The following is a 19,071-nucleotide window of genomic DNA, read 5'->3' on the forward strand; positions in this document are numbered from 1 at the left end:
CATCTCTTCAGTAGGTCATATGATTGAGTGTAGTCTGGCCCAGGAGTGTGAAGGTGAACGGAAAGGCTCTGGAGCAACGAACTAGCCTTGCTGTCTCTGCCTGGCCGGGTCCCCTCTCTCCACTGAGATTCTCTGCCTCTTACCCTATTACAGGGGCTGAGTCACTGGCTTACTGGTGCTCTTCCATGCCGTCCCTAGGAGGGGTGCGTCACTTGAGTGGGTTGAGTCACTGACGTGATCTTCCTGTCTGGGTTGGCGCCCCCCTTGGGTTGTGCCGTTGCGGAGATCTTTGTGGGCTATACTCGGCCTTGTCTTAGGATGGTAAGTTGGTGGTTGAAGGTATCCCTCTAGTGGTGTGGGGGCTGTGCTTTGGCAAAGTGGGTGGGGTTATATCCTGCCTGTTTGGCCCTAGTATCTTCGGATGGGGCCACAGTGTCTCCTGACCCCTCCTGTCTCAGCCTCCAGTATTTATGCTGCAGTAGTTTGTGTCGGGGGGCTAGGGTCAGTCTGTTATATCTGGAGTACTTCTCCTGTCTTATCCGGTGTCCTTCTCTGCCTGGCCGGGTCCCCTCTCTCCACTGAGATTCTCTGCCTCTTACCCTATTACAGGGGCTGAGTCACTGGCTTACTGGTGCTCTTCCATGCCGTCCCTAGGAGGGGTGCGTCACTTGAGTGGGTTGAGTCACTGACGTGATCTTCCTGTCTGGGTTGGCGCCCCCCTTGGGTTGTGCCGTTGCGGAGATCTTTGTGGGCTATACTCGGCCTTGTCTTAGGATGGTAAGTTGGTGGTTGAAGGTATCCCTCTAGTGGTGTGGGGGCTGTGCTTTGGCAAAGTGGGTGGGGTTATATCCTGCCTGTTTGGCCCTAGTATCTTCGGATGGGGCCACAGTGTCTCCTGACCCCTCCTGTCTCAGCCTCCAGTATTTATGCTGCAGTAGTTTGTGTCGGGGGGCTAGGGTCAGTCTGTTATATCTGGAGTACTTCTCCTGTCTTATCCGGTGTCCTGTGTGAATTTAAGTATGCTCTCTCTAATTCTCTCTTTCTTTCTCTCTCTTGGAGGACCAGAGCCCTAGGAACATGCCTCAGGACTACCTGGCCTGATGACTCCTTGCTGTCCCCATTCCACCTAGCCGTGCTGCTGTTCCAGTTTCAACTGTTCTGCCTGCGGCTATAGAACCCTGACCTGTTCACCGGACGTGCTACCTGTCCCAGACCTGCTGTTTTCAACTCTCTAGAGACAGCAGGAGCGGTAGAGATACTCTTAATGATCGGCTATGAAAAGCCAACTGACATTTACTCCTGAGGTGCTGACTTGTTGCACCCTCGACAACTACTGTGATTATTATTATTTGACCATGCTGGTCATCTATGAACATTTGAACATCTTGGCCATGTTCTGTTATAATCTCCACCCGGCACAGCCAGAAGAGGACTGGCCACCCCTCAGAACCTGGTTCCTCTCTAGGTTTCTTCCTAGGTTTTGGCCTTTCTAGGGAGTTTTTCCTAGCCACCGTGCTTCTACACCTGCATTGCTTGCTGTTTGGGGTTTTAGGCTGGGTTTCTGTACAGCACTTTGAGATATCAGCTGATGTTAGAAGGGCTATATAAATACATTTGATTTGATCTCTCCTCCATCCAGGCCTTTTCTTCTCTTGACTTTATATTGCGATTGGCAACTTTCATAAATTAGGTGCATTATCGCCACTGACCTCGTTCGTCTTTCAGTCACCCACGTGGGTATAACCAATGAGGAGATTGGCATGTGGGTATCTGCTTCTATAAACCAATGAGATGGGAGAGGCAGGACTTGCAGCGCGATCTGCATCACAAATAGAACTGACTTCTATTTTAGCCCTTTGCAACGCAGACGCTCGTTGGGACGCGCGAGCAGTGTGGGTGTAACAATTGAATAATATAGATTTCTATATGTATTTTTAGCATGCAACGCGAGCGGTGTAGTCAGCCTGTTAGGCTTTCCACTTTACTTTTTTATATATTTATTTATTTAGCAAAGATGATAACACATAATCACTCCGGAGAGACACAAGCAAAAACTCATGATATAAATGTTGCAGCAGCCTAGGCTCCACCTAAACATTAGAAATCTGACATGCTGTATGGGATGAAAATGAGACTATTTTTCAGTCTGATCAACTGTAGGCTACTAATAAGAGCAGCTGCATACAGCCTATGCACCCTGTCCATCTGGTCTGGGTAAACTAATTGGTAACGTTATGTATTTGTAGTCCATTTGTGTGTCAGGAGAAAATGTGATCAAATGTAGTTTATATTCAAAATTGGGCAGGCTAGGCTGCCTATACGTTTTTAATCCATAATGATTAACTGGAATGAATGAATGAATCAACATAATAGTGATGACTGATGTGAGTAAATGTTTTGTAAGCACTACAGTTGCATAAGCCTGCATGATGCAAACAAGCATAAAGCAAGCTCAGCCATGTGAGTTATATTGTCTATCAGTTGTTGTCTATGTGTCTGGGTAGAGGAAATCCCCCTCCTAATCTAGTCTAAATATAATGTATATGAACAAGTATAAGGTAGCTGCAGTTTGACAGGGTTTTCACCCCCCCAGGGCCAGGAGTTTTTATCAGGAGTTTAAAAAATCCATGTGACCTGATTAGGAAAAACTGGTTCCATAAAACCTTTTAACAACTGATTAATCACTGGCATACCTTATAGGGTCCAGAGTTTTCCTTGTTAGGTTAACATATAAGGAAAAACTCCAGGCCCCAGTGGGTAAAAATTGCCCCACCGCTCTTGGACCTATGGTGCCACCAGTCTGCTTGCAGTTGTCAGTTATCGTCAGGTATGTGGATGATCAGGGCTTTATTCAGGAACATTTCTTGGGCTACTTTGATGTTTCAAGTGGGCGAGATGCGCAGTCTGTGGTTGACTTTATGAATTTTGAGATGTCTGAGTTTAACTTCATAGAGAAACGTGTTGTCCAAACCTACGATGGAGCAGCTGTAATGGAATGTATCTGCTATTTGTATTTACCGCTAAGTCCCCTCCTCTTCCCTGATTAAGAGGGGATGACTACTCCACTCCACGACCTTTGTCAACTCTCCTGACATGAACTGAAGCCACGTCTCATGTGCCCGCTGGCACATTGAATGTTTCCCCTCCAAGCACTGTGAGTACCCCTATACATTTTCTCTCATTCCTGTATGTAGAGTCAATCACATACACAATCACATTATTACACATCAATGATTTTACTCCTTGCTTGGACTAACTCATTCTTAGCTCTTTTGTCTAACTGTGTAGTGTTGTGTTATTGTTTTTTGTCTTCCCAGTCAAATCCTGCCCTGCACTGGTCAAGCCTCTGAACACCTCAACTCATGCCTCATTACCTCATTCAATCACTGCTGTGATCCCTTTCCCACACAGTGTAAGTAGCCCTCTCATTCCCATTCCCCATAATATTGTACCATAAATGTATTTATTAAATGTTTTAGGTTAAAATAATTAGTCTTTGACGAGTGTTGAAACACACTTTGTCATCTCTGTGCGTTACACGCCTATAAAGTTGGTCTCCCATCCTCCTCAATTTTTCAAGTCACCAGCCTCTACTGATTCGGTTGTGTCTAAACTAAAACTACCCATCTGTACTGTCAGGCACAACAGAGTATGGGCTATTATAGATTACAACAGTCTCTCTATAATAGCCCATACTGTGGTCTACCTTGTCAAAAAATATCCACCTTTCCAGTACTAGTCTGGTCTTTACTACAAAACAACTTCAAACCATTTTGTGCGTCGTCAGCTGTGTTCGAACCCCTTTCACGATTGGCCATTGATTGATTGGAAGGGGAATACAGACTTGTAAGAAGATTGGAGGCACAACTATTATACTACAGCAGCCATTGAAACAAATAATGGGCATTCAACAGCTTGTAAACAAATATGTCCTCTTAGCTTGACCCAAATGATATACAGTACATTACATACAGTACATTATTATTTTTTACTTCTTTATTATTCAAAATCTCAGATATTTATATGCAGTATGTCTGACTTAATTAGGCTGAAGATATGCCTTCACTTATGTTTAAAGGGATAGTTCACCCAAATGACAAAATAACACATTGGTTTCCTTACCCTGTAAGCAGTCTATGGTCAACGTATGACAGCAATCCATTCTAATGTTTTAGCATTTGTGGAACAAATCCCATTCAAGTTATGGTACTGATATTACCACTTTTCGCGCATCATGTTCAAATCATCCGAAAGTATCTCAAATGAATTGTGAAGCTCAACAAAGTAACTTATATTTGTTGAGCTTCACAATTCATTTTAGATACTTTCGGATGATGTGGACATGATGAGCAAAAAATGCTAATACTGGTACCATGACTTGAATGGGATTTGCCAGGGAAACTAAACCAAATAATGGATTGCTGTCATACCATAGACTGCTTACATGGTAAGGAAACCAATGTGTCATTTTGTAATTTGGATGAACTATCCCTTTAAGTAAGAAGTCTCTTTCATGGGGTTGATCCTGTTTTAATGTAATATTTCATCTGAATGCTTTTTACTACTAATTTTATCTGAACTTTCTCCTGAATGTATTAGTCCAACATTTTTCTACAAGAAAAACATACAAAATAAACAATGACGTACTGTACATATTCACACATTATCACACTGTCTGTCTTCCAGAGGGTGTCTTGTTCTGTACTTACATCTGAGTTGAAGCGTAGTTGACAGATGTTACAGGAAATCACTTGTTTTTTCTTCAGAGGGATGGGGACCCCAAATGTGTGGTTTATTACAGCTTTCTGCACGGGATCCATCTGGAAGACAAGAAGACAGGAGTGCAACTGTTAAGTGTCGAACCGACACTGGAGAGATAGTGAGAGCGAGAGAGAGAGAGAGGGGGCGAAGAGAGTGAGAGACAGGAAAGATAGAGAGATATAGATAGCTCTCTTCCATCTAACTAACACATTAGCTGGTTTCCACAGACTAGCAGCACCCCAAGATCAGTGGAGAGTGAACACCTTGAAGGAGGACAGATGGTAGCCTGGTAGTGTTCACTACCCAGTGACGCTCATCTACAGAGAAAGGTGTTAAAGACAACCAGTGCCTTCGAAAAGTATTCAGACCCCTTGACTTTTTCCACATTTTGTTCATTACAGCCTTATTCTAAAATTGATTAAATAAAAACAACTCCTCAGCAATCTACACACAATACCCCATAATAACAACAAATATTTGTATTTTTTTTAGCAAATGTATTAAAAATAAAAAACAGAAATACCTTTTTTACATAACTATTCAGAACCTTTGCTATGAGACTAGAAATTGACCTCAGGTGCATCTTGCTTCCATTGATCATCCTTGAGATGTTTCGACAACTTTATTGGAGTCCACCTGTGGTAAATTCAATTGGTTGGACATGATTTGGAAAGGCACACACTTGTCTATATAAGGTCCCACAGTTGACAGTGCATGTCAGAGCAAAAACCCAACCATGAGGTCGAAGGAGCTCTGAGACAGGATTGTGTCGAGGCACAGATCTGGGGAAGGGTCAAAACAAATTTCTGCTGCATTGAAGGTCCCCAAGAACACAGTGGCCTCCATCATTCTTAAATGGAAGAAGTTTGGAAACACCAAGACTCTTCCTAGAGCTGGCCGCCCGGCCAGACTGAGCAATCGTGGGAGAAGGGCCATGGTCAGGGAGGACTGAAATGGTCCTCCCCCACAGACAGTGTGGTGAAGAAGGTGCAACAGCGCCTATTCAACCTCAGGAGGCTGAATACATTTGTCTTGTCACCTAAAACCCTCACAAACTTTTACAGGTGCACAATTGAGAGCATACTGTAGGGCTGTATCACCGCCTGGTACGGCAGGACACCTACAGCACCTGATGTCACAGGAAAGCCAAGAAAATCATCAAGAACAACAACCACCCAAGCCACTGCCTTTTCACCCCACTACCACCCAGAAGGCGAGGTCAGTACAGGTGCATCAAAGCTGGGACCGAGAGACAGAAAAACAGCTTCTATCTCAAGGCCATCAGACTGTTAAACAGCCATCACTAACATAGAGAGGCCTACATACAGACTTGAAGTCATTGGCCACTTTAATAAATGGATCACTAGTCACTTTAATAATGCCACTTTAAAAATGTTTACATATCTTGCATTACTCATCTCATTTGTACAGTATATACTGTATTTTATACCATCTATTGCATCTTGCCTATGCCACTCTGTCATTGCTCATCCATATACTTATGTATATATTCTTATTCCATTCGTTTACTTAGATTTCTGTGTATTAGGTAGTTGTTGTGGAATTGTTCGATTACATGTTGGATATTGCTGCACTGTCAGAACTAGAAGCACAAGCATTTCGCTACACTCGCAATAACATCTGCTAACAATGTGTATGTGACCAATAACATTTTATTTTATTTGACCAAGAACCTGATGGTCACTCTGGCAGAGCTCTAGAGTTCCTCTGTGGAGATGGGAGAAACTTCCAGAAGTACAACCATCTCTGCAGCACTCCACCAATCAGGCCTTTATGGTAGAGTGGCCAGATGGAAGCCAGTCCTCAGTAAAAGGCACATGACAGTCTGCTTGGAGTTTGCCAAAATGCATCTAAAGGACTCTCATACCATGAGAAACAAGATTCGCTGGTCTGATGAAACCAAGATTGTACTCTTTGGCCTGAACGCCAAGCGTCACATCTGGAGGAAACCTGGCACCATCCCTACGGTGAAGCATGGTGGTGGCAGCATCATGCTGTGTGGATGCTCAGGACTTCAGACTGGGGCGAAGGTTCACCTTCAACAGGACAACATCCCTAAGCACACAGTCAAGACAACGCAAGAGTGGCTTAGGGACAAATCTGAATGTCCTTGAGTGGCCCAGCCAGAGCCCGGACTTCAACGTGATGTGCAAATATGCAAACATTTCTAAAAACCTGTTTTTGCTTCGTCATTATCGGGTATTGTGTGTAGCTTGATGAGGGGGAAAAACTATTTGTGGAAAAAGTCAAGGGGTCTGAATACTTTCCAAATGCACTGTATTTGATGCTCTCTCTCCTACCTCTTGCTAGCTCACATAGAATATTATGAAATCTGGATTACGCAAAAGAGAGAACGGATACAAAAATCTGTCAAGATGCAAGTCGTTCTTGGCCAGAGAGTCAGTTATTCTACCATTCTATCTATGCCATCAGTTATTCTATCCAATTAGAGACATGAAAAGACATGAGCCAGGCAGGGGCTAAATCCATTATATAGTGGAAGAAACACAAAGTACCTGAAGAAGTTCCTGGAGTTCATGAAGGATTTCCAGTTTGGAGAGAGAGAGAGAGAGAGAGCGTGTTGCATGTGGGGTCTGAGCTATATGCACCCTGTTCTCTCTCCAGGGTCATAAATACACCTGCTTTTGATTCTTCTGAGTAGATCAAAGCTAATTGTTTGCCTGCTGTTTGCATGCCTGCTTGTATACCTTCCAGCTGTGCATTTTTTATGCATTCGCATATGCCTATATGAGCCCAAGCCCGATTAAAAATAAAAAAAAGTATAATAATAATGATTGTGCCATTATACAATACATAGCCTAATAGCCTACTGCATATGTCAGAAAAAAAACATTTTTTTAAAATGATTTGAGATGTCTTTGGTACATAATTGGTCTAGCCGATACTCCAAAATTAAACAAATTCTAGTAATCGCCTTTCAATCAAACAATCAATCAATAAAATGTATTTATGAAGCACTTTTTACATCAGCCAGTGTCACAAAGTGCTGTATAGAAACCCAGCATAAAACCCCAAACAGCAAGCAATGCAGAAGCCTTTGAGTGTGGACTGTATTATTATGCATACTGCATGGACTGGGACTGGTTACCTTATGCTATGCTTTCTATCCATGAGTCTGGGAGAGAACGTATAGGCCTAGGCGATGCTGTTGGTTCATTGATTGTGCAGGTCGCCTTACGGATTTAGCCTACAATTATAGTGAATTTGTATTTGATTTTGAATAGCCAAGTAATAGGGCATTTTTATATTTTCATAATTAATAGGCTGACACATTACCTTTACCTACAGCTTCACCTCTGTGTGTTCAATCTCCTCTCTCTCATTCATTCCTTTCTCGAGTTCGCAAAGATAGGGGCCAGTTTAATAAAATATGTTTGGTTGTGATTTTTTTTGTATTGATGTTCCCAAACAGATTTCACTTGGTTTCCCAAAGTAAGCACTGGATAGCTGCAGGAACAGGGTTGGAGAGCACATGCCATACAGAGTTTGGTGGAATATCACCTGTCGCACAGCGAGAGGCTGCATGCTCCTCAAAAAGTGGTTGATGCGTGAAGTAAAATAAGTGTTGTTATAAGCCCAGACATTTCTATATGCAATCCTGTGTGAAAGTAGAGTTTTGATGGTTGCCACTAAAAAGAGGAGGATCCCAGCTCTTACTATATTTATTGCTCAGCTGCTCAGGTATAAAACCGGAGTAGCCTAACAGGCATGATTTAAACTGCGGGAAAGTGGCCTCCATTAGCTATACGAGTGGATAAGGATGACATGTCTTTTTCCCTCTGCCCCTGTTCCTACCCATTTGATAATGACCATTCTAAATCGAAAACAAATTGTACATATTAGTAAAGACAAGATTAAATTGAGAATACTCTGATGGGTGGAAATATGATCACTTCATGGGAGAACAGGGTGTGCAGCTTGAGGCAAGGAACAGAGCGCAAGAATTTTTGGTAACTTTTTCAAATAGTCAATAGCCTATAGTCACATCATATATTTTTTGATTTTGGATAATTCACAACTAAATGAGTCATATAACTCTAAATCTAGTGTATAGGACATGTTTCAAATTATCACTTTTACGCTCAACACAGCCACTTCATATGCGCACTCGCCCCAGAAAAATATTATTTGTATTTTATTCAGCTAAGTTCAATTATATCATTCTTAAAACCATATAATTATAATATAAAATAATGGCACAGACTTATAAGCAAATCCTGTCTGCTAAATGAACTAGCCTACAGACCGCTGCTCCCAAGTGGCTAGCACTAAGGCACCTCGTCTTAGTGCTAGAGGCGTCACTACAGACACCCTGGTTTGAATCCACGGGCCATGATTGGGAGTCCCATAGGGCGGCGCTCAATTGGCCCAGCGTCATCCGGGTTTGGCCGGTGTAGGACTACATTGTAAATAAGAATTTGTTCTTAACTGACTTGCCTGGTTTAATTGTTTTAATGTACAGCCTATGGCATGGCATATAGCCAGATAACATTCAGTAGGCCGACTCATATTCGGTTAATCTGAAATACATTTTCTTCATATCATAATGTTTCTTTAGACATGCCTAAAATAAATGATGGATTTATTGTGATGGTGTATGGATTTATTCTACTTTTTAAAATGTACTGTAGATGTTCCAAAGGCACACATCTGCGGCTTGTATGCGTGGAGGCCTGGAGATGCTAAACATGTTTGTGTTAATTAACGGGCAATTACAATGAGACCGGCAGTAATTTGCATGACAATAACTGTCTGACAAATTTGATGACCGCCACTGCTCTACTCACAACACCATACCACACTACAAGAACACAACCCTAGAAAAGTGACTTTATCTATCATTCAGTGACTGATAATTACATTCCAGTGACAAGCAAGCAGAGAGAGCTGCAGGGTAAGGGCAGGCAGGCATGGCCAGAGCCAGGCTGTTCAGAATGGCTGTCACTGTCCAAGGAATTTCAATTACACCTTGTTGTCATCCCTTGTTCACCACATCAACGCAAATAATAGGAAATCACTTCTGGTAAACAAATAGTTAACAAATAAACCTCACAACCATAGCTGGGGAGAAATCTGAATAATTCTTTACAATTAATAAACAAACAAAAAAGCGGACCAATATAGCCGTCTGTAGCACAGGCAATAAAAACACTGCATCTTCCTACAGCACGCAACCCCTCTCACTCTATCACTATACAGGTTCATTAAATAGAGCAGGTAAAACATACTATAGTGTAGAGTAGATACAGTATGCTATCATAAATAATCATAAATTCAGCATGTCGATAAGGCACTCAGTGTGCCAGTGTCACAGGCCTAACTAAGACTGAGGATCAGACTTAGTGTGGGAAAGAAAATGCACTAATTCATTGTGGTTGACATGTCTCTTACCAAGTGCACCTTCTCTGATGAAGGTAATCACAGACTGAAAGCTTAGCAAATTAAAACAAAGAAATTGCATCTGATGAAATGTGCAGATACTTTTTCCGCTTGCCAATTGTTCTTTCAGTAGCCTAAATATTGTGTTTCATGGATTATATAATGAAAGCAGCTGCAGAGGTAAACAAAGACATCAATTCACCATCTGTAGGTTTTGTATTCCTGAATACACTGAGTTTCTGACACCTGCAGAGCGGTTTGTTCTCAACAGGTTTATTGATTCAGAACACACAGTAGTAGAGTTACTACAGAACAGAACAGTGATGCTGCAACAATGAAGAAATCAGCCTGGATATGTTCCAACACCATACTCCTTCTCAATAAAAGGTTTACGATATGAAAATACAGATCTTTTAACAACAGAACCCTAAAGGCTGCTGGAAGCAGAACATTTATTTTATTCTAAATGTTTTATTTTTTGGAAACATTGAGAGAGATCTGTCCACCACTGTTAACCTCCATTCCTTACATTACCATTATGACTTGGAATGGCTTGGAATGTCCTGTAAGAGGTCTGTATGCTACAGCTGTCTTGTCAACTCCTTATGGTCATTGCCATGTTTAAGGAGTTGGCAAGATAGTACAAACAGATCTGGGATCAGTCTAATGCATGCAGCACTTGATACAGTTCCTGTATTTAAACAATGTTACAGAATTAGAATTGAACCTGTTTATCCCAATGGTGCTAATAACAGCCTGTCTGGATTGGGTTATAGAGCACATTTGATGTGTGTGTTCGCACGTGCGTGGGTTCGTGTCTGCGTGTATTTTTGTGTGGAGCCTCACTGTTCTTCACGCTGAGTTGATGGGCACAGACACTAATTATAAATAGACACCCGCTTGGTGACATGACCAAAATAAACATGATTCTGCTTCACAAATTGCACCCTATTCCCTTGACAGTGCACTACTTTTGACCAGAACCCATAGGGCTTTGGTCAAAAGTAGTGCACTACATGGGGAATTGGGTGCCATTTGGGATGAAACCTTAGAGGGTGAATGCCTGGACAGGAAAAGCCGTTAGATTCTGTGCTGTAGTAGCCTGGTCCCAGATCTGTTTGTACTGTCTCACCAATGCCTATGTCATTGTGTTTGGTGTGTCAATGACCATAGGAGTTGGCAAGACAGCACAAACAGATCTGGGACCAGGCAATTACTGTAGCCCTTTCAAGAGGGAACCTCGGTTGTAGTAATCATACTTCTGAAAGGCAGAATACGGAAAAGATCCACAGTGAGACTATAGCTCAAATTCTAATGTCATAGTCAGGCTTTGGAGCATAATGTTGTTTTGTTGTCACTGTGGTTTTCTAGTGTCTTCCCATTGTTTCCAACCAGACAAAACCTCAGCAGAACACTCAATAAACAAAACGCATTCTAAATCCTTCTGTTTCTGTTCTGTTCTGTCACTTTGTATCGTATATTATTCATTACACTGGGAAATGTTGAAAACCTTTTTTCATCTACCCTGAGAGCTCATGCTTGTCAAATCACTTTTGTTTACACAGAATAGGCTACCGCCAACAGCACGTGTACTGTAAATAGCTTGGGCTGAATAGCTGTCCGTAAAAGGGAACAGAACTTGGCTACAGTAAAGCTAATGGCAAACAGGAGGATGAAAGATGGTAGCGTCCTAAATGGCATGACATTGCCTATATAGTGCACTTCTTTTGACCAGAGCATTGTGGGCCCTGGTTAAAAAGTAGTGCACTTTATAGGGAACAAGATGCCATTTGGGACACCATCAGTGTGTTATATTCTGAAATTCGTTTTTTATTCAAAATGTCTTGAAAAATAAATGTCCCTGGATTAACTTGTGGAAAATATTTCATGTTGGTGTCATCATTATAGTCACTGTATAATCAACATCACTCCCACCAACATGAACTCATCAACTCAGTGCACTACCGCTTAATAGTCAACGACAGCAGTAGAGCCATTATGTCAGGTTTAGATGGGTCTGTCTCAGCTAGTGGAAGCACACTGGACTGTGCTGAGATAAACTGGAGCAAGACCTGGGTTCAAATACTATTCGAAATCTTTCAAATACTATTGTATGTTTGCTCTAGCCTTGTCTGGTGGACAGGGTTGGGACGTTTCATATGTTTCTGTTGGTTCTATGGAATCAGCCAACCTCAATCAAGCACAGATACAGTATTTTAAATGATTTCGAGTAGTGTTCAAATCCAGGTCTGAGCTGGAGACCAGCGCTGTGAGGCAGAGAGTTCCTGACAGTTTGCCGTGACCACAGGCGAAGATCTCAGTAACTTTGCTAAAGAGTGTTGTCACATCGGTCCATGGCAGGTCTGGAAACACAGGCATTAGCTGGTGAGTCCTCTTGCCTGCCTCTCAGCCCCTCTCATCAGAACAGTGTTCTGTCTGACTCTGCAGGTTGGAGAAGACATATAAATAGAATGGAAATCGGGTTAAAAAAGGGTTCTTTGGCTGTCCCCATAGGAGAACCCTTTTTGATTTCTGGTAGAACTCTTTTTGGTTCCATGTAAAACCCTCTGGGGAAAGGGTTCAGCTGAAGAACCCTTTTAGGTTCTAAATAGCACCTTTTTTTCTCTAACTCTCAGTCGATTTTTCAGGATATGTCATATTTCCACCTGCCACATCAACTGTCAAAGTGAGATGTATTTTTGACAAGATAAAAGAAAGAATCAATTTTTGTTCCCCCTTTAATTTTTGGAGGAGTGAAATCGATGCCTTGACGGTGGACTGCAGTGCTTTCTCTCTCTCTCTCTCTCTCTCTCTCTCTCTCTCTCTCTCTCTCTCTCTCTCTCTCTCTCTCTCTCTCTCTCTCTCTCTCTCTCTCTCTCGCTCTCTCTCTCTCTCTTTCCTTCTTTCTCTCTCTCATTCTGTCTCACTCACACTTCTGTTGTGCATTTGCCGTTAAGATTCTTAGGATTCAAACAAGAACACTGAAATCTAAGATCAATAAACTACAAGTACACAAGATGGAAGGACTAGCATCCAGGGGGTGCATCAATCTGCCTCACACTACAGAAACAGGAGATGGTCTCCTGTCCTATGGGACATTCTGGCTCGGGCAAGCATTACTTACAAGAGATGAAAGCAGCGATTTCTTACCGTGTTAAAATTAGGGAAGAGTCCCACAGCAGAGGACGTGTCCACTTGGTGGAAGGGCATAAAGGGTTTCATATCCAGAGTGGACTGCATCATCAGAGACGGAGTTCGCACCAGCGCAGGCAGCGTGTTGCTATGGCATGAACTTCCTGTGGAGATGGAGAGATAGCGAGAGAAAGAAAGAGGGAAATGGAGAGAGATGAGACAGAGAGATGAATAGGGATATAGATGGAGAGAAACATGGAGAGAGAGGGACAGAGAAAAGAAAAGAGAGGGAGAGAGAAAGAGAAATGGAGAGAGAGAGATGGAGCCAGAGATATGAATAGGGAGATAGATGTAGAGAAATGTGGAGAGAGAGAGGAGAGAGAGAGGGACAGAGAAATGGAAAGAGAGAGGGAGAGAGAAAGAGAGTGTGGGTAAAGGGAAAAACAGAGAGAGAAACATTAACACATTTGAGGGTGGTGGGATGTAGGGTTTCTATACATAACATACATAAGAAGCTAACATGCAGAGAAAAAGAGCAGCACACACTGTGGCTGTGGGGAGCGCTGTGGCAGAGAATAGTGGAAAATAACTCATCATCTCTTAAATGAAGCAGAACCAACATCTCCACTGTCTCATAGGCTAGGCTAAGAAGTGGTGTGAATGTGACAAGAATATGAGCACCTATTTGAAGTTGGTGTGCATGTGTATGGACAAGGTATGGTGTGATGTGAGTCAGCCTGGTAGGTAGGCTGGAGGAATGGGGTAGTATGTTGGGGTAAAGGGATGGATCTAGGAGAATAATTATGAGTCTGGGACTGGGGAGATGATCTGGGGCATAGGATGGGAATGGGAATAGGGCTAGAGCAGCGAGCTCGAGCTGGGGCTTGCTTGGGATGGGGCTGGCTGGGGAAAGAGGTTGGGGCTGAGAGCACGGCTCTGTGAACTGCCTAATGCCTGCCTGCATTATCCTGGGCTCTGTGAGAGAGGATGCTGCAGATGTAAACCTGCAGGGGGTTTATTCAGAATTTACAACATCATTCCCAACTAAACTCTGCTGCTTACCTGATAAATCACACAGCAGGCTAGTTATATCCTGCTCCCCACAGAACTCAAAGTTAACCTCACAATGAACATAGAATAGAACCTATAATAACCTAGATTATTCTCCCGTAAAGGGGAATATAAGCTTTTATCATTACGGCTTTCTGTCTGCCACTTATAATAATAGTATTATATACACACTGATACCCTCATCTGTAATACTGTCCAGACCATAAACAGATCATACCTGATGCAAGGCAGTTCATTGGTAACATAGTTAAATCTGCATATATCTACTTTATATATGTCAAGGTGAAATAAATGTTTTTTCTGGTTTACTTCAGACTTTCATACTGTATATATTATACTATATAAAAGCTTAATGGCCAAAGAAAGTTTATGGATCCCAGACCAAAATAAAGAATGATCTTAACTACAGTAGATAATCCACACAGAATTCAAAGTGCTCTTCTCTCCGTCTTCACTGCATATTATGCATGTTTGTTGGTGTGTGTGTGTTTGTGTGTATGTGTACAGGAGCTCATCTCAGGAGAGATTTAATAGCAGGCGAGAGGATGAGTAACAATATTTAATTCTCGGAAACCCACAAGCAGACATCTGAGTGCTGACACACACACGCAAGCACGCACGCACGCACACAAAAGCGCTCATGCACACACACAGACAGACACACCAACAAATAGGTGCTAATATTATTTTCAGATATTCAAAAGCAACAACATTTTTCAAAATGAAGAACAAAATAAAGCTATTGCTTCAAATCTCCCTTCATGCTCCCGAGTGGCACAGTGGTCTAAGGCACTGCATCTCAGTGCAAGAGGTGTCACTACAGTCCCTGGTTCAAATCCAGGCTGTATCACATCCAACCGTGATTGGAAGTTCCATAGGGCGGCGCACAATTGGCCCAGCGTTGTTTGGCTGGGGTGGGGCGTCATTGTAAATAAGAATTTGTTCTTAACTGACTTGCCTAGTTAAATAAAGGTTCAATACAAAAAATACTTAATCATACTGTGTACAACGCCAAGAGAGTATAACATTTCTATCTATGGCATCTGTGTTAGTAGCTGACACAGCAGGGAAACTCTTCCAGCTAATTTCATAGAAATTAGATCATCCATCAAGAGACATTGTGATTTAATAAAGCTATGCAGGAGATCACTGTGATGAAACCAATGTTTAACATGGAGATAAAGATCTACTGAGGGTCTTGACTTTATACTGTGCAGTATATAGAGATGTAATGTAATACTGCAATCTATACTGGAAAAGATAACCTGTCTTGTGATCATGTTGTCATAGAAGACAGATGGTTAGAACCTCTTGTGTAGATATTTCCAGTGTTTACAATAATTCAATTGTTTGGAATTTAGTTTGTAATTCGATTTAGTTTGAATTGAGTTTTTATGTGTCTGCTGTCAATGTGTCGGCTGTCAATTCATTATAACTGCATGAGCACGAGAACAGACATTTTACATTGGCAACCGACCCCCAACATTATGAAAGAAAAAACGTATAATATCATGTGTGATCATATCATCCCAAGACCAAGAAACCAATAAACATTAGCATCACACAATCAGTAACTCATGCTTTGGTCATGTGATGTAAAAGTAAATCATCTCAAACGGCTTGTCCAACTTCCTTCTCATTGTCAAAATGAAACCTCTTCAATACGGCCTTCTACGCTATGGCACACACACTTGTTATGTCCTTAAATCACTGATGTCCACACATTCTCTAGTTTACTTCACTTGAATCCAACACCACAAAACATAAAAAAGATTGGGTAGAATACTATGTCTGATGCCATGAAACAGTAAAGGATGAAATCCCCTTTCCCAGGAAGAAATTATATAAACACGGTTGACTTTCAGTGTTAAAATTCATGGGTTTGTTTTATTACTATTTATTATTATTTATTGCATCAGTCTGATACCCATCTAAATGACTTAGCACAATGAAAATGTGTATCTTTGGAAGCGAAAACTGATTTTTTATCTGTGCTGCTTACTCAAACATGGTTATTTTGTTAACCTATAATAAAGACTATGATGAGAAACACATGCGAGACCTTTGAAACAGGCACCCCAGTTCATAGCAGTGATGTTTTTGGAGCTAACGTTTACAAAGCCGTACCAGCAACAACAAAGCAACAAAAGAACATGGCACTGTTCCAATAACACTTGTTGATTCTTTCTTATGAGAACAAACACAATTATGTCGTTATGAACCTTTTATAGATCTGAAAACACAATGTAATAGATATACAGTGCTTTCGGAATGTATTCAGACCACTTGACTTTTTCCACATTTTGTTACGTTACAGCCTTATTCTAAAATTGATTAAATTGTATTTTCCCCCTCATCAATCTACACACAAAAATACGCGTGATCAAAATAATCTTGAAGCGTGGATTCCGATTGGTCAGACCAACGATGAATGGTCCTTGTCACGGATACATCCTGTTTGAGTTTCTGCCTATAGGAGGGGAGAAACAAAATGGAATTGTGGTCAGATTTGCCGAACGGAGGGCAGAGGAGGGCCTTGAATCCATTGCGTGTTACATCTGCTCCTGCCACGCCCTCTACTTCTCACCCTGGACCTCCCTAACCTGCCACCACACCCCAGTGCTCTCTCTCTCTCTCTCTCTCTCTCTCTCTCTCTCTCTCTCTCTCTCTCTCTCTCTCTCTCTCTCTCTCTCTCTCTCTGTGCATGTGATTGTGTGAGTGGAGAGAGGTGTGCTGGAGGCAGAGCAGATTCCCACCAGCTGCAACCTGTTCCATAATCAAGAACCCTACAAATACTCAGCTCTGTCACTTCCATGCTGCCAGATCGTAGCCTCTACTCAGTCAGTCTGCATTTCTAGCTGCTTGTTGCTGCATAGATTTTGTTATCCTGTTGTGCCTTTTTTCCCTAGCCGCACGCTGCTTTTTCTCTCTGCTACAGTCCCGTCTGCTCTCTGGTACCTGTCTCCAGTCCCCCGTCTCCTCAGTCCTGCTTCGCTGCCCTGGATCCCCACTCTACTGCTTCATTGGATTCCGCTCCAGACCTGCTTACCCGGTTCCTAATCTCTTTTCCCTCAGCCTCAGTCCGGATTCCCTACTACCCTCCCAAGATTCCCCTGGACTGCACCCCATCTCCACTCCCGCTTTATAATAAATACATTGTTTACCTATCCTTGTCTAGTCGTCTGAGTCTGCATTTGTGTTCACCTACTCCGCCCCGCGTAACATAGCGGAAGTTAGAGTAGCAGTGATCCAGTGTTTTGCCAGCCCGGTTACTACAATCGATATGCTGATAGAATTTAGGTAGCCTTGTTCTAGGTAGCCTTGCTTTCACCTCCCGGGTGGCGCAGTGGTCTAGGGCACTGCATCGCAGTGCTAGCTGCGCCACCAGAGTCTCTGGGTTCGCGCCCAGGCTGGGCTGGGTTCGCGCCCAGGCTCTGTCGCAGCCGGCCGCAACCGGGAGGTCCGTGGGGCGACGCACAATTGGCATAGCGTCGTCCGGGTTAGGGAGGGTTTGGCCGGTAGGGATATCCTTGTCTCAGTATGTAAAATGTAAAAAAAAAATGTAATAAAATGTATGCACTCTACTGTAAGTCGCTCTGGATAAGAGCGTCTGCTAAATGACTAAAATGTAAAATGTAATGTAAATGTTCTCAAATTTGCTTTGTTAAAATCCCCAGCTCCAATAAATGCAGCCTCAGGATATATGGATTCCAGTTTGCATAGTCCAGTGGAGTTCCTTGAGGGCCGTCGTGGTATCGGCTTGAGGGGGGATATACATGGCTGTGACAATAACCGACGAGAATTCTCTTGGGAGATAATACGGTCGGCATTTAATTGTGAGGAATTCTAGGTCAGGTGAACCGAAGGACTTGAGTTCCTGTAAGTTGTTAAAATTACACCATGATTCGTTAATCATGAAACATACACCCCCAACCCAACCATACACCCCCAACCTTCGCACAAAGAATCCCGGTGGCTGTACCGAGTCCGACAGCATGTCCCCAGAGAGCCATGTTTCTGCGAAACAGAATGTTACAATCCCGGATGTCTCTCAGGAAAGCAACCCTTGCCCTAATTTCGGCTACCTTGTTATCTAGAGACTGGACATTAGCGAGTAATATAATCTGAAGCGGTGGGTGGTGTGCACGCCTCCGAAGTCTGACCAGAAGACCGCTCCATCTACCTCTTCTGCGGCGACGTTGTTTTAGGTCAGCCTCTGGAATCAGTTCGAATGCCTTGGGTGGTTCGAACAAAGGATCAGCTTTGGGAAAGTCGTATTCCTGGTCGTAGTGCTGGTAAGTTGGCTTCGATCTGATATCCAATAGTTATTCCCGATTGTATGTAATAACACTTAAGATTTTCTTGACTGACAATGTAAGAAAGAATACATGAAAAAAACGAAATACTGCATAGTTTCCTAAGGACTAGAAGCGAGGCCACCCTCTCTGTCGGCGCCATCTTGCCGACAGAGAAGGTAGTAGAAGCTTGAGTCTGGAGGCCAGTCCACTTCAGTCTCTGCCTGCCTGCCTGCCTGCCTGCCTGCCTGCCTGCCTGCCTGCCTGCCTGCCTGCCTGCCTGCCTGCCTGCCTGCCTTCCTCCTACCTGCCTTCCTGCCCTTCATTCACACACTGCAACACTCCCTTTCTGCCTCAGGCCAGGGCTAGTCATTAAAACTAGATGTAAGAA

At 42.8% G+C, this 19,071-nt stretch overlaps 1 protein-coding gene across 1 annotated transcript in view; it reads right to left on the reverse strand.

Moving 5' to 3' along the window:
- LOC120057933 (zinc finger protein 385B-like) overlaps positions 1 to 19,071 on the reverse strand; it is a 144,133-nt gene that overhangs the window by 35,019 nt on the left and 90,043 nt on the right. The window contains exons 2-3 of the mRNA XM_039006409.1: positions 13,333 to 13,478; positions 4,710 to 4,820 (exon numbers count right to left, since the gene is read on the reverse strand). Coding sequence (XP_038862337.1) covers positions 4,710 to 4,820; positions 13,333 to 13,478 — 257 coding nt within the window. The remainder of the gene's footprint in view (positions 1 to 4,709; positions 4,821 to 13,332; positions 13,479 to 19,071) is intronic.

This window comes from Salvelinus namaycush, chromosome 13 (assembly GCF_016432855.1).
Source record: "Salvelinus namaycush isolate Seneca chromosome 13, SaNama_1.0, whole genome shotgun sequence".
Classification (NCBI taxonomy): domain Eukaryota; kingdom Metazoa; phylum Chordata; class Actinopteri; order Salmoniformes; family Salmonidae; genus Salvelinus; species Salvelinus namaycush.